This window comes from Chamaea fasciata, unplaced genomic scaffold, assembly GCF_029207755.1.
Source record: "Chamaea fasciata isolate MVZ Bird 193981 ecotype frontalis unplaced genomic scaffold, bChaFas1.0.hap1 SCAF_1, whole genome shotgun sequence".
Classification (NCBI taxonomy): Eukaryota; Metazoa; Chordata; class Aves; order Passeriformes; family Sylviidae; genus Chamaea; species Chamaea fasciata.
Window position 1 is genome coordinate 8,773,769 of NW_027094086.1, and position 14,789 is coordinate 8,788,557.

General features: G+C 37.5%; 1 protein-coding gene across 6 annotated transcripts in view; it reads right to left on the reverse strand.

The window, feature by feature from the left end:
* Positions 1-3,152: 3,152 nt before the first annotated feature.
* Positions 3,153-14,789, reverse strand: part of EFR3A (EFR3 homolog A) — a 79,204-nt gene continuing 67,567 nt past the window's right edge. For 4 of the 6 annotated variants that reach the window (XM_066175828.1, XM_066175837.1, XM_066175808.1 and 1 more), the window contains 5 exons: positions 12,454-12,542; positions 9,299-9,347; positions 8,131-8,234; positions 7,475-7,524; positions 4,266-6,269 (listed from right to left, as the gene is read on the reverse strand). In XM_066175828.1, the coding sequence (XP_066031925.1) occupies positions 6,164-6,269; positions 7,475-7,524; positions 8,131-8,234; positions 9,299-9,347; positions 12,454-12,542 (398 nt within the window). In that variant the 3' untranslated portion in view covers positions 4,266-6,163. Of the gene's footprint in view, positions 6,270-7,474; positions 7,525-8,130; positions 8,235-9,298; positions 9,348-12,453; positions 12,543-14,789 lie in introns of all 6 variants that reach the window. The other 2 variants (XM_066175846.1, XM_066175856.1) reach the window with 2 other exon arrangements.

Sequence of the window (14,789 nt, forward strand, 5' to 3'; positions counted from 1 at the left end):
GTAAAAACTAAGTATTCCAAGTATTATGTACTATTTTAATTAAACCAACCTGCAACTACTCCAACTCCTACTGCAGACATTCTTCCTTTACTGAGCTTAGCAGGAAACACCCAGAAGCAAAGCTAAAGTAATTACATGAAAATTAGTTCCTTTTTTCATTCCTATCTATAGCTGTGTGTGACTCCCTTCTGAAGGCAAGAGGGTCCAAAATGTTAGATAGGCTCCTCTTAGTGAAGCCTCTTGCCTCCCTGGAGCCCACGTTGAGGACATGACCAGGAAACTTCCCAGCCTGATACAGCCCTCGGACTGTTACTCATTATTGCTCTTCCATGTTGGGGGTGATGAAATCACAATCTGCTGTCCCAAGGGTGATCAAAAAAGGGACTTCAGCACCTTGGAATGGCTAACCAGGAAATGTGGAGCACAGGTCATTTTTTCCTCTACCCTTGCAGGGACAGAGCCAGTCTATCAATGACTGGCTCCATGGCTGGGGTCACAGCCAGAATTTGGGTTTTTTTTGGCAATGGGATGATCAGCACAATACCAGACCTATTTGTGTCAGATGGGATTCAGATTTCTCACATGGGCAAGAGGGTATTTGCTCATGAGCTATCAGGGCTGACTGAGAGGCTTCAAAACAGACTTAAAGGGAGAGAGGTGTAATATCAGGCCACGACAAACCTCTAAAGATTCCTTCCAACCCATTCTATGATTCTGTAACTCACCAACACTTCCTAGAACAAAAGAAGTTGCTACAAACTTCCCAGTGATTCAGCTGCTCTGAAAGGTCTGGATTTCTTCTTCATCATCTTGTTCTACAGGGCTGAACCCTGTCACCAAAGTATTCCTACAGACCAACGACTCATGCTGGGTGCAGAGATGCTGCCTGTGTTCTTCCAGATCCTGCAGCAGTTCCCTAAACCCCAGCATCTGATCCTGTGTGAACTGCATGTGAGAACAGCAGGTGAAAACGCCTGTGAATGTTCTTGGATGAGCAACTTATATCCTATAAAGTTCTGGCTGGTGATACGACCCCTTCAATATTTTTCCTACATTAAAAGTGCAAAGGAATACGACACTGCAAACCCCCCCCAAACAAACAAAACCCTAAACAATCAAAGAAAAAACGAAACACTACCAACCCCAACCCCCTCCCCCCACCCCCCACCCTCCAAAGTGCAAACAAACCAAAAATCCCACCACACAAAATCCCAAAATAAACCCCGAAGGTATTTAGTCACATGAACCCCTCTGGATGGCTACACCATTAGCACTAGTGAAAAAACTAACAGAACAAAGACTTTCTTTAAGGGAAGGCAGAGAGGTCAGATAAGTGATGTGAAAAATTCTATTTGCAGACAAGATTTTAATTAACTGCCCCTTTATGCTGTACAGAAAAAGGACATTTCAGCACTGAAGCAAAATGCTAAAACTGCAAAATGACCATTTTTGTCTTATGCTGAGGATGAGATCTGCATTACACTGCAGTTTTTATCAACTTTTATTTTAGGGATGAAAAATTATTTTACATTTCACAGAACTTGTAAATAAATATTGCAGTGAGAAAGTGGGCAAAATAATGAGCTGAAATGTGGAAAACTGGCCTATAAAAAGGTGAATGAATTACACTGCAGACTAACAATAACATCATCTCTTTGACAAGAGTGGTGCTGCTGCTCTGAACACACCATCTTAAAATAAACTCCCATTCCTTTCTGCTAATTATTACTACCTTCATGTTTATGCAAACATTCACTCAAGGATGCTGAATTTTCTGACTGCAGAGAAAGGGATGGATCATATAATCAATCAGGTAAAAGAGAAATAACAAAATAAATATGCTGTTTGTTCAGGCAACGTTGTCATTAGTTCCTTCGAGCTTTTTTCCCCAGTATCTCTTACTTCAGGAAGAGTTTAACACCCAGGTTGTGCCCTAATTACTACCACATGAATTGTGTTGATAAAGTCAAGTCTTAAATAATCTAGTCATGATTAGCTACATTTATTCATACTTAGAGAACAGTGCTAAAACAATAAAAAATTACAAGCAGATCAAAAAAACATTGACCATAGCTTTTTTCTTTCTTCTCTCATTCTCATAATCACTTTATACCATATTTTTCATAGATTTGGGGCACAGCTGTCCAAAACCTAGCTATTTCCCAAAAGCAAACAACTAATTTATCAACTACTAATCTACAAGTATTTCCTACTTCAATATTTTAACTTTTTAAGCATTGAATTCTTTGCCTGTCCCATGAGCAGGGACCCCTTTTGTTAGACCAGTTTGCTCAAAGCCTCTTCCAACCTGGCCATGAACACTTCCAGAGATGGGGCATCCACAGCTTCTCTGGGTAACCTGTGCCACTGTCTCACCACCCTCACAGGAAAGAATTTCTTCCTAATATCTAACATAAACCTACTCTTTCAGTTTGAAGCCATTCCTCCTTGTCTTATCACTGCACGCCCTTGCTCAAACTTCCTCTTCAGCTGTCCTGAATCCCCTTTAGGTACTACAAAGGTCTCCCCAGAGCCAGGGGAAATCCAGGATGTTCCTCCAGGATGAACAGCCCCAGCTGAGTCTGTCTCCATAGCAGAGATGCTTCAGCCCCTTGTCAACTTTGTGGCCTCCTCTGGACAAGTCAACAACTTTCTTGTTTTGGGGGCTCTATGGGTGGATGCAGGACCTCAGCTGGGGTCTCACAAGGGCTGAGGAGAGGGGGACAATCCCCTTCCTTGTTCTGCTGCCCATGGGGCATTGGGTGCAGCCCAGGACACGTTTGGTTTCTGGGCTGCCAGAGAACGTTGCTGGGACATGCTGATCTTCTCACCCACCAACATCCTCAAGTCCTCACCAAGGCTGCTCCCAATCTATTTTTCTCCCAGTCTGTGTTTGTGCTTGGGATTGCCCTGACCCCAGGTGCAGGACCTTGCACTTGGCCTTGTTGAACCTCATGAGATTCTCACAGCCCCACCTCTCAAACCTGTCCAGGTTTAATAGTAAATAAATGTAGTAGTTTAATAATGATGCAATGCTGTAATATCTGGAAAAAAAAAGTGTAAACTGAGGACTATTTAAAATGCTAAAAACTTAGTAATTGACATATAAATTGTGAGCAATAAAAATTAACAGACACCTTAAAAAAGATGAATTTTTAAATTTTGGTTTATTTTATTGCTTAAATATAAATTGCACAGTGTGTTCTTACATTTATTGAAACTGGTTCATTACATACAGTACAGCATATATGACCATTGGAACAACAGACAAATTAGTCCTACTCTGATTTTGGACAACAGGCTATTTCTACCTTTTAAAATTACCATGAATTTAGTTTATCTTAAAGTGACTCACTACCAAAAACTATATTTTTTCCAAGATGACATAATAGGAAAGAGAACCCCAAGCAACAGCTGGAATACATTTAAACTGGGTACCAATTATAACCATTAAGACAGTGCTCAGTGTGTTGCAGATAACACAGGGCCAGTTTGCATAAGGAGCTTTTAAGTTCTGCAGCTTGTCTGAAGAACATAAAGGGATAAGTGAAACAAAGCAGCTTTGTACTGTACAACAAACAGCATTCTTAATTCTTTTGGTTTCATTCATTGGCTCATATAACAATAACTACCAAAACAATACATTTTACAGTCACTCCCATCTCCCACGAGTTAAGAAAGGCCAGAGTGAACCAATCAACTTACAGAGTCCCTGAATTTCCATAAAGGAAGAAACTAAGTATCATGTGAACACACAGAGTGTTAGAAGCTCTTCACTTCCTGCACTACACCTGCACAACACCTGCATTTCCCAAACTGAACATTGGAAACATGGAAGCCTACCATCACCATAAAGGAAAAATACTTCATCAACAGAACAGAAAATGAAATGCTGAATCTAGTTTTTTCACATGCAGCATTCATGCAACAGAATTCAATCACAGAAACAATCCTGTATTTACAGCACAGTCTCCATACTGCACAAGTGCAAACAGAAGTACATTCTTTATTACTTAGACTCCTTCTTTTTGTACAAAAGTGCTGAGTGATATCCTTTAAAAAATGACAGAGTGGATAGGTGTTTTACATTGTATCCCTAGGTTGGATTTACTTTTTAAAAAATACACTCTTTATACAGGCCAAAAAACTATTAGTCTTACCTTAAAAAAAAAAAAAAAAAAAAAAAGAAAGAAAGAAAAAAAAGGTGAAAACTAAAAGCTAGAGTCCTATTTATGTGTAGACTGTGGTCTGATCGGGCTGATACGCTGCAGCAGTAAAAATCACAACGGAATGCTGTAGATAAGGGGCTGTTTCGTCATCCACTAACAGCTGTGATTGCACTGTTAAACTGAAAAGAAGGTCTCAATTACCTTTTGAGCTTTGTGAATGCCTTCTGAAAGTCTCAGCATGTCATCTCATAGGTTTAAGTAGCTGACATTTCTCTGATGTCATGCCACATCAGGCTTTTAAATGTAGTCCAGAAGAACACTGTTCTATAGTCCAAAAAATTTAAAATCCTTTTTACAGTGGGTTTCCAAATGCTCCAGTCAGCAAATTAGTTTCAGATCTTAAGTTATGCAATCAAAGATTAATTTAGGTTGGGACTTCTGAAAGTCATCTAAACCAAGCTCCTGCTCAAGGCGGGGCTAACTGAAGTTAGGTTACTTTGTTCATATTCACTGTTCATCCAAAAAACACAATGTCTACATTTATTACAGATATTTGAGAGCGTTCATTCATATTTGCAGTGCCCCAGTCAGATTCAGACAAATTAAGGGACTTCAAACTTACTATTCATGGCATCAATGAATGCTGTTTTTCTTTTGTTTTTTTGCCAGCATGATTTAGTGAGTCATGAAGACAATCTTGACAATTATCATAAAATGTCCATGATTTACTCTATCAGTTTTAGCTTATTTACATTTGAATAGTATATGCTCAGATACATAAACCTATGAAAGTTACCTTAAAGGTTTGAGAAATGAAACAAAAACAAACACAGATGCATCTCTAAAAATGCTTTTGCTTGAAAATATATGTAATAAATTCTTGATCTCTAAATGGTTTCAATGAGTTTTCTTTCAATTTCTAAAATATCACTAAAAAGCCATTATAAACTACAGAGAAATGTCTCATAGAATATAGTTTCAGTATTTATGATTCAAAATGCCCTCAGTTTATTTTCTGCTATACTAAATATATCTCTCCTGTATTTATACTAAAGCAGACAGTAAAATACTACAGTGTTTTCAAAAGTACAGTTTGTAAACCATACATCTTAAGACATGAAATATATTGCACAATTCCGTGCTTCAAGAGGAGATTTTTCCTCTCTTATGCAAAGCTTAACATTAAACTTTTAGCAAGAAACACAGGACATGTACTGGATCTATCTATCTAAAAAGCATGTTATGTGATGCATCAAAATATACTTAACAAGTGTCCATTAATTCATTCACTGTATTTGAACACATGTAAGGTATTGTTTTTTTCCATCTATTCCAAACCAAACAAGTTGAGTAGCTGTGACAGCATGAACAAGAGGGAGCTCAGGTACTGCTCCACTGGTTACATTGAATGAGATGAAGCAAGCCAAAAGCATTCTAGTTTGACATGGAACTGAGGTGGAGAGGAGTAAAAAAAACCACAACCAACCAACAAACCAATCAACCAAAATAAAATTAAAAAACCAAAAAAAACCCCAAAAACCCCCAAAATAAAAAACAAACAAAAAACTCACAAAAAAAACAAACAAAAAAACAAACAAAAAACCCCCCTCAAAAACCCCCAAACCAACAACAAAAAAAGGCTTTAATAGGTTTTTCAGTTACAATATTTCAAATTAAAGGAATTTGAAGCTATACAAATTCCTAGAGTAACTGAAATATTTACATATGTGGCAAGACAAGTTTTAAATTTGATTTTTACATGTACTCAAATATGAAAATGAAGAAACACGGTCTGTGAAAAACCTAACACAAAATATATTACAGAATAAAACAATTCAAGACAGTTTCATGAATTTGGCTAAAGTAATCTGTATTTGGCTCATGTCCATCATTATATTAAAGTTAGATACAATAAACAATAAAATTTGAAAACTCATCTTGTTCTTTCTATTGTACTCTACTCTAAATAATGTCCAGCAGACTTCAGAAGACACTTAATACACACAAAGATCTGGAAACTTCATCTCATAGACTGGAACAGAATGGTAATGAGCATGTCCAGAAGTAATGGTCATCGTTCCTGAGGGGCTAGGCGGAGGACTGTGTGAGAAGCACAACCAATATACAGAATTTATAGTTATATGGATTGTTATTTTTATAACTGTACACACACAGGCAAGAAACAAGAGTAAACTACCCCCCCATATATACACCAACAGCATATCATAAAATAATAAAGTACCAACAGCATTTTACCCTAGTCCTGAAATTCTAATGAAATTATCATGCCCTGAGGATTTTTATATTCTCGTCTATATCATCAATTTCCGTGATGTTACAAAACTATCAAAATGCACCTTACTGCTAATAAATACTGTTTATCCTGCATAATGATGTGCACAACTCTCTACAATATAAACACCATGTACTACTTGGGGTGCTCAGTATTTAACTCCTTTCTCAACCAGATGCAGCAATGGGAAAACAACAGCATCTTGCAATACTACTGATCGACACAGAGATACTGTAAGGCATAATGACATAGTTTCTGGATATTCTCCGCTATCAGAAAGATTCAAAGTAGTAAGAAAATTGAAGGGATAAAAAGTACTATTTTTCATTGTGCTGGTTTTGGTTTGGATTTATTTTTTTTTTACAGTAGCTGGTATAGGGCTGTGTTTTGGATCTGTGCTGGAAGCAGCGTTGGTAACTCCGGGATGTCTTTGTTACTGCTGAGCAGAGCTTACACAGAGTCAAGGTCTTTTCTGCTCCTCATACTGCCAGGCTGCAGGTGGGCAGGAAGCTGGGAGGGGACACAGATGGGACAGTTGACCCCAACTGACCCATGGGATACCCCATATCATACAGTGTCATGCTTAGCAGTAACAGTTTTAAGGAAAGAATTAGGAAAAAACAGACACTCAGTGTGATGGCATTTGCCTTCCCAAAGAACTCAGCTTAGCTGGAGATGGCTGAACACTTGTCTGCCCATGGAAAGTGAATGACTTTCTTATATTGCTTTGCTACTATGTGTGACTTTTGCTTTACCTATTAAATTGTTCTTGTCTCAGCCCACGGTTTTTCTCACTTTTACCCTTCTAATTCTCTTCCTCATCCTGCTGAGGAGGGTTAAGCCAGTGGCTACATAGGGCAGATCAGGGTTAAACAACAGCATGCAGATAAGGCAATTATTTTCTCCCTATTACATGTGTTTGAGAACACCATGACATAACCATCTGAAAATAGCCACAACTGCTTTATAAGTAATTTTTCAGTTAAAATATTCTTCTTGAATAAAGCCTTACCGGATGGTGAGTTCCAGTATCTGTGCCAGTCTATCGTGAAGCATGTTTGCCTAGGGAAAAAAAAATAAATTGAGTTATTACCTCCCAGATATTGAACTGAGCTACAATGGGTGTGCCAGGCCATACTCAGGTGAGTGTGTTCCACACTGCCACATGTAAATACAGGCCATATTTCTTAATTTCTTTTCTCACTGCTGCAAGGATTCTGAGCCTTAAAGACACATTTGAGATGGAAGTGAGCCCGTCCTGGAGTGCCAAGAATTATATAGCAAATTCTTCTGTTGCAGACAAGAGTTTAACAAACCTGAAATACATTTCGTTATTTAAAATACATAGTGGGTTAAATGCTGTTCCAGTTATCCCAGAATGAAAAAGGAATGGATTGCAAATCTGGATTTCAAAGATAGCAAGGAAGATATTAAGGTGAAGAATGTACAAGTTACCCATTACCTTCCAAATGGTCTAGAAACAAACAAAACCACACTTCAAATTACTGGAATCTCCCAGCATTGATAGCAGTGGAGACAAAACAAAGCGCTGAACTTCTGAAGAAGTAACAGCAGCAGTGACACAACAACTTAAATCACCTTCAGTCAGTACACCCCCACTAATGCCTACACTGAGATCCTCAGTGCTAACATTTTGCAGAAACTCACTTTGGTTTCACATTGAGCTGCGATTTCTTCAAATGGTGCTTTTTGGAACTTTTCAATCACAAGACGCCTTTTTTCCTTCTCCTGTTCTTCAAGTCCATTGTTATCTTAAAAGAATAATGGAAAAGAAAATAAGGACAAACGTGATCTTTGCCTATGAAGTACAAGAGGTAACAAATGAGCACTGCAGAAGCGAACAAGGATTGTGCTTGAAGTGATGCAACCATTCTCAAGTGAGCTGTCATCTGGCATTGCTCCTAAAGCAAAATGCAGATAATATTTCAAGGAGATGGTTTGAGGACCCAATTTTCCCCCTTTCTCACTAAGTCTTTAATTATAAGTAACATTCAGGCTCCCTTTTGCTTTATTGCCTGTAGTTCTCACTAACTGGACACAGATTCAGATTCAAGAGGAAACAAGAACATCCCAGTATTATGCTGACAGGCGGCCAGAGTTTTCTATCAGAGTTTGGGAAAAGCCAGTTCAACCTCCATAAGCTAAGTGAACTTACAAAGCAGCTGGAACTTTACAGCATCCAATGAATTTAAGTACCTCAGGGATTAGGCACACTTGGAATACTGTCAGATTAAATTAATGTTTAGAATGTGTCTACTGTTCTAAACATCCATATTTTAAACAGGATTTTGGTAGACTGCAAAGCATTAATTAGCAATTACTTATAGCAATATGAAATAAGGAATCTGGATATCTCTGTGTTCTCACAGCCAGGTCACTTGTCAGGAAAATATTCTTTTAAAAAAATCTTAGTACTTTAAAATCCGCAATGTGTAATTTACAACCTATTTTTTGAATGCCCTGAAGATCCGAAAATCTTAATACATAAAAAATACTAAAGTCACTTTGTAAGTAATCACTCAGTGTAACTTGAATATCTCACAATTATAGCTTTGTCTGTATAGCAAATGTAATAGATGGCAGGCATTTCCATATGCCTTTCATTCAGTCCCATTAACTTCTGAAAATGAATTCACTAACATTATCGAGCTATAATTTCAGAGATTTAGAAATAAATAACTGGAGTTCTAAATAAATTTACTAGCTGAAAAACAACAAAAGTAACATTTTGTGTTATTCTGGCCTCTCCTTTTTCTTCAGCAATTCCATAGTAATCAAGAACTATGCTGCACAAACCATCTGTGATAAATCTTACCAATGGCTTTCTTCAAAGCTTCAAAGGTGATTTCTTCAGTATTATCAACCTAAACACGTAGAAACAAAACGCCTTAATCATCACATATAATATATAAGCTTCTAAAAATCAAGGAATATGATAAACACAGAAGGCCAGAACAGCCAGAATGTTTCTACCTTACAAGTTTCTAATAACTTTATTTGGACTTTCTATGACAGCCAACAGATCACTAATTCACTAAGAAATTAGTGAGAAAATTTTTATCAAATGAGATCAAGGAAAACTTTCCAAATTGTACTCAAGATGCTCTGTGGCAACAATACTTTATAAATGGATTTGGATTTTGGCAGGACAGTCCTTTAGGTCAGGAATAAGCTGCAGTGTTTCTATACTGTAAAATCACAGTACTGGATTTAGAGAGCTGCTGCCAATAACGTCAACTGCATCCTGAGACTCGCTGAGTTACCAGCAATGTGATGCTAAAATAGGAGATGACAGTGGAGTGCAGAGTGGAAAATGGTTACTGCTTTAGGCTAACTTTGTACCATGATGGACCCAAATAATCTGGTGCTTACATCATAAACACTGGAGTTAAAGGGCATTTCATAACAAGCTATGTCTGATGCACTGAGAAAATTTGCTCATCTACTGATATGAATATCCATTTGCTGCTGCAGATGTACTTCACCAGGAATTGCTTGAGGATGCAGTATTACCAAAGTGTTTCAATTCATTATAGACCTAGTTACTATACCAGTAAATATATTTATAGTGAAGCCACCCTTATGGCACTAGGGGAGAATTCTTAGATGACAGAACAATCTTCACCTGAACATAACACGGTTTCTTGGCTGGACCTTCCCCACTTCAATCCTTCCACCATGCAAACAGGCAGCACTTTTATTTTTCCTGATAAACACTAACTCTTTTTTCATTCATTAGCTTGAACTACTGTTATGGGAAAAGGAAGTAGCTGTTTCCTTTTTATATGAGCGTTATTTCATGGGCTGCAGCTGTAAATTGTGTTTTTCTAACAGGTTTTATTTAATAAGCATTCTCTACCTCTGAATAAATAACATTAATAAATAAACAGTGAAACACCTTTTTTTGACAAATATGCACGGATATGGCTACAGATTAAGAGCATTCAGGTTCTGAAACCACTTTTTATACAACTCACATTTGGTAAATGTTAGTTGTTTATGGCTGCCTTCCATAGTGCTAGTTAACCTCCACATTAGTTGCTGATATTATCCAGCATTATACTTGGTTATTAACACCACAGAAGCATTACCTGCATTTCCAAGTGCTTTCATCTTATAAATGGAGATAACTATGGAATAACTCACCTTCCTGAACAGGATTCACTAACACACTTGGAACTACAAAAAAATTTGCATCCACTGACAGAAGAATTGCATTTGTATTGTTTATAATAACAGGTATTTTATGGATAAACAGTCTTCTATCTCAGTGCAGAAATGATACCATTCATCATAATGTCCTAAAACTTCCATTAATTAAGTAGGTAATCCTCAAAATCATAAAGATTTATGCTTGCTTTTTTGCAGTTTAGCTCTACTAATGATTAAGGATTGCTATACTGACTAATCTACACAGCAAGAAAACCAGATTTCACGTATAGGTATGAAGAAGCAATCAGCTAACTGGAAAATACTGCTTTCTCCTTTGCCTTGCAAACAAACCTCACAAAGCAAGTAAAGGAGGATAATTGCTTCCTGTGTTCCTGATTAATAAAATCCATGTTTATAAGAGATAGAAAGTAATTAATTATCCAAGATCCTGGACTACATTAAGACTACAGTAAGCTGAGAAGCCATAAAAAGATTTTATCTACAACCACTACATCCACTTCAAAAAGGTCCATGTATCAATGCTTGACATAACACAGCATAACTGGAAATCTGAAATGGAAACTTCTCTCATTTAATTCTACTTTCAAGGGAGTTGTTCAATTACATGTAACCACACATAATGTGTGATTTTAAAAAAGAATACTGAAGTCAAACAGCCTCAGTCCTGTGAGGAGCATTTACTTGCTTTAGAAATCTAGAGACCTGATTGTCTCACTTATTTTTCAAACACTTTTTTATTCTTTCTCATGAACTTTTATCTGTATTCTTGCTAAAGCACTTAAGCAAGAAGTGAACACCAAAGATCGTCTGAGGTATCTTCAGCACAAAGCAGAAAGGAATAATAATAGCAATAACAGTAATAATAATAATAATAAATATGTAACTTCTGTCTAAAGTAAAGCTTGCTCCTTTGCTATAGCTTAATACTGATTTTTAACTAACACTCAGCTTGACTCGGTCCACACATTTTGCTTCATGTCTCCAAGCAGTTTGTGCTTGAAGCTGTCAAAAGCAGGAAACATCTGTACCTCATCTGAGGTCCAAACACCTCAATTTCATTGCAGCCAGCAGAAATCTAGCTAATGAAAATCAGCAGAACCTTGCAAAATATTCAGTAGAAGTAGAAATTTATTTTAAGGAATACTTCAAATGAAGCGTCAATTGATGTGGGATAATTTTAATTATAATGTGGTCTTCCAAAGGGATAATCAGCATCAGCTCCTGTACCCTACATATGAACTTCTTGTTGCTACTTTATCCTTCCTGTGACTTTTACGTGCTACATGCCAAACTCTTCTGGAGGGGAACAGTGATACTGGAGCACACAGCCTGCCCACTCAGAGACTGCAGGTCTCCCACCAGGCTTCTGTTTCTCTAGGCTTCTATCTCTATATCTAAGCCCAGGTTGTTAAGTAAGTCTCTCAAATACTTCAAATGATAAAGGGATACAGATGCTGAAATTTATTGTATCCCTCAAAAGGCAAAGAAAACATTTTAGAATATTTACTCATAAAATACCAGTTGTTCAGCATGTAAATAAATGTATTGCTACACCATAATCAGCAGTACTACCTGTAAAAACTGTAGTGACAAAATATTTGACTCTTTTATACAGTAAGATCAGCAGAGTGTCTTTGACAACAGATTTCTGCAAACACACAACTTAAAAAACCAACCCCTCCAAGTATTTAACATTGCTAGAATAATCAGATATGCAACTTCCTGGGAAAACTTCACTTGCATTCCCCCTTCCCTCCACTCAAGATGCTGCTTTAAAACAATTTGTGGTTTTCATACCTTATCCTCTGAGCCGTTGCCAGACAATATATCCACCTGAATAGACACTGTGTCCACAATACTCTTCCTCCTGGAGAGTCTGTCCTCATCTAGCACAAGAAGAAATTATCTCACTTTTTGCATAACACACTTGAAACATGATCAGTCAAATCTCTACTCATCAGATGCAGATTTATTTCCATATACCTGTTTAACCCAAGATTGTCTATTTTATCTGAATTGTGAAAAATGATACATTTAGAGTTACTGCTTTAAATTACTAAATATGAAGAAAAATAACCTTTTTATAGTCCCTCTCTCCCCGCATTTCAAATCTTTTCAACTTTCCCTTGAAAGTCCAGAATATTAAAAACTGAGGTCTTATTCAAATGAATAATAAATAACATAGCACATGATGATACATAACTGTAAAATCCTTTACAAAAGCCTGAACTTTTTTTTTTTCAGTTGTGAAATTGAAATTTCACAACTGAATTCAAATTAAGGTCTTGATTTTAAGGTATTTAAGAGCTTTTTGGAAGATGATTCATTGACAGAAGAAACAAAGATTTCTGAATGGAAATGAACAATAATCCTTCCTCATTCTTGTTGCTACAAGTACCATATTCAGCAAGTCTAAAAATCTACTGGGTGAAAAAAATCCCCTCCATTTCTCACTTCCTACAAATATTTTAGCAGGTCCAGCTGGCCTAAAAAGTTGTCAGAATAACTGGGCTGATACTTAAAGAAGCACAACAATTTAGTTAATGCATGAGGAGATTATGATCAAATGATCCATCAGTTGATGGAATCTCCTTCTGTGACTGCAGCCCTAGGACAATGCATCACTAGTCTTTTCTCATTTTTGACATTTAATAGATTAACAAAAGATTATAATGAATAGTAAAAATACATTTTAAGACTTGTCACAAGACACAGTTGAGTGGCCTGACTTTTGTGTATCTTATTTACAAAACCATGAACTGCGATGTCACATTTTAGATTTTAGACAAGATTGAGCCATTTGGACCTTGCTATTATTATTTGATGACTTGCACTGCAGAGATAGAAGCAGCTACAGGCACATGATACTAAAAAAAGGAGAAGGACTGTAAAATTCCCCCATGACAAAGCAATTTATGCTGGTTCTTCTGCAACTTCTGTTTAAACCACTTCTAGCCCAGCAAAGTGCTTTTGCAGTGCAAATATTGAGCATAAACAAACAAAACTCATTCCAGCAGAGCTGAACATGCTCAGCTTTTAAAAACCAAGAAATAACTTTCAGAAGTCACATAAATGAAATGTCATTTTAAGATCAAGAGGCAGCGAAAGAACAAGATTAGTGAAAAACACCTGAATTTTACTAATATTTGCCAGGTTCTCAGACCCCGAGCATTTGAAATGGCATTCTGAAGGATTTATCGAATTTTTAATCCCTGATAGCTCACTGGAACATGACCCAGTACATTCTACATCTCAGGAAAGCTCCTCAGTCCCCCAAGAGAAAACACCCGACAAAACCACATCTCTGCTGCCATCTTGCTGCTCTCTCTATAACTGACACACAAACACTGGGAGACACATTTTAGGGACTACTTTGGATAGAATTCATTTTTGTAATGGATGCCCCACTAAACTTGCATATGAAATATGCCCATTTATCTTTAATTTTAACACATTAAGTGGGTAAAAAAAATGGTGAGAATTACCATTTTTTTCTCCTATAAGATACAGTGTTCATCCACACACATGAAGGAGCCCAGGGGCTCGAGGACAGTGATGGAGTCCCAACAACCACTGCCTCAGCCCCTGCCAAGGCTGTCCCAGAAGCCCTGGCCCCATTGCCCAGGGGCAATGGGAACAGCTCTGTGTGGCACCTCACTGACCGAGGTGGGATTCATCACTTTTGACAAGGGACAATGGCTTTAAACTAAAAGAGGGTAGACTTAGATTAGATATTAGGACAAAATGCTTTCCCATGAGGGTGGTGAGGCACTGGCCCAGGCTGCCCAAAGAAGCTGTGGCTGCCCCATCCCTGGCAGTTTTCAAGGCCAGGTTGGATGGGGCTTGGAACAGGATGCCCTTTAAGGTGCCTCTTTTCCTGGGTGGGGGACTCTGTTCCTTTTGCAGTCATTATCCTGAATGGCAAGTGACTAAGATGAATCATCATCCTTTGAACAACTGAGAGCTTCTTCCAACTTTCTACAGGTTTTTGTAATGTCACTCAGGTAATTAGTACCATCACAAAAATGATACCTATGGCTCTACTACCTGCTCAGGAAAACAAAACAGGAAACTACCATTTGGTGGAGTACCAAATCGTGAGTAAATGCAACAGCAAAACCCCACAGCAGCTA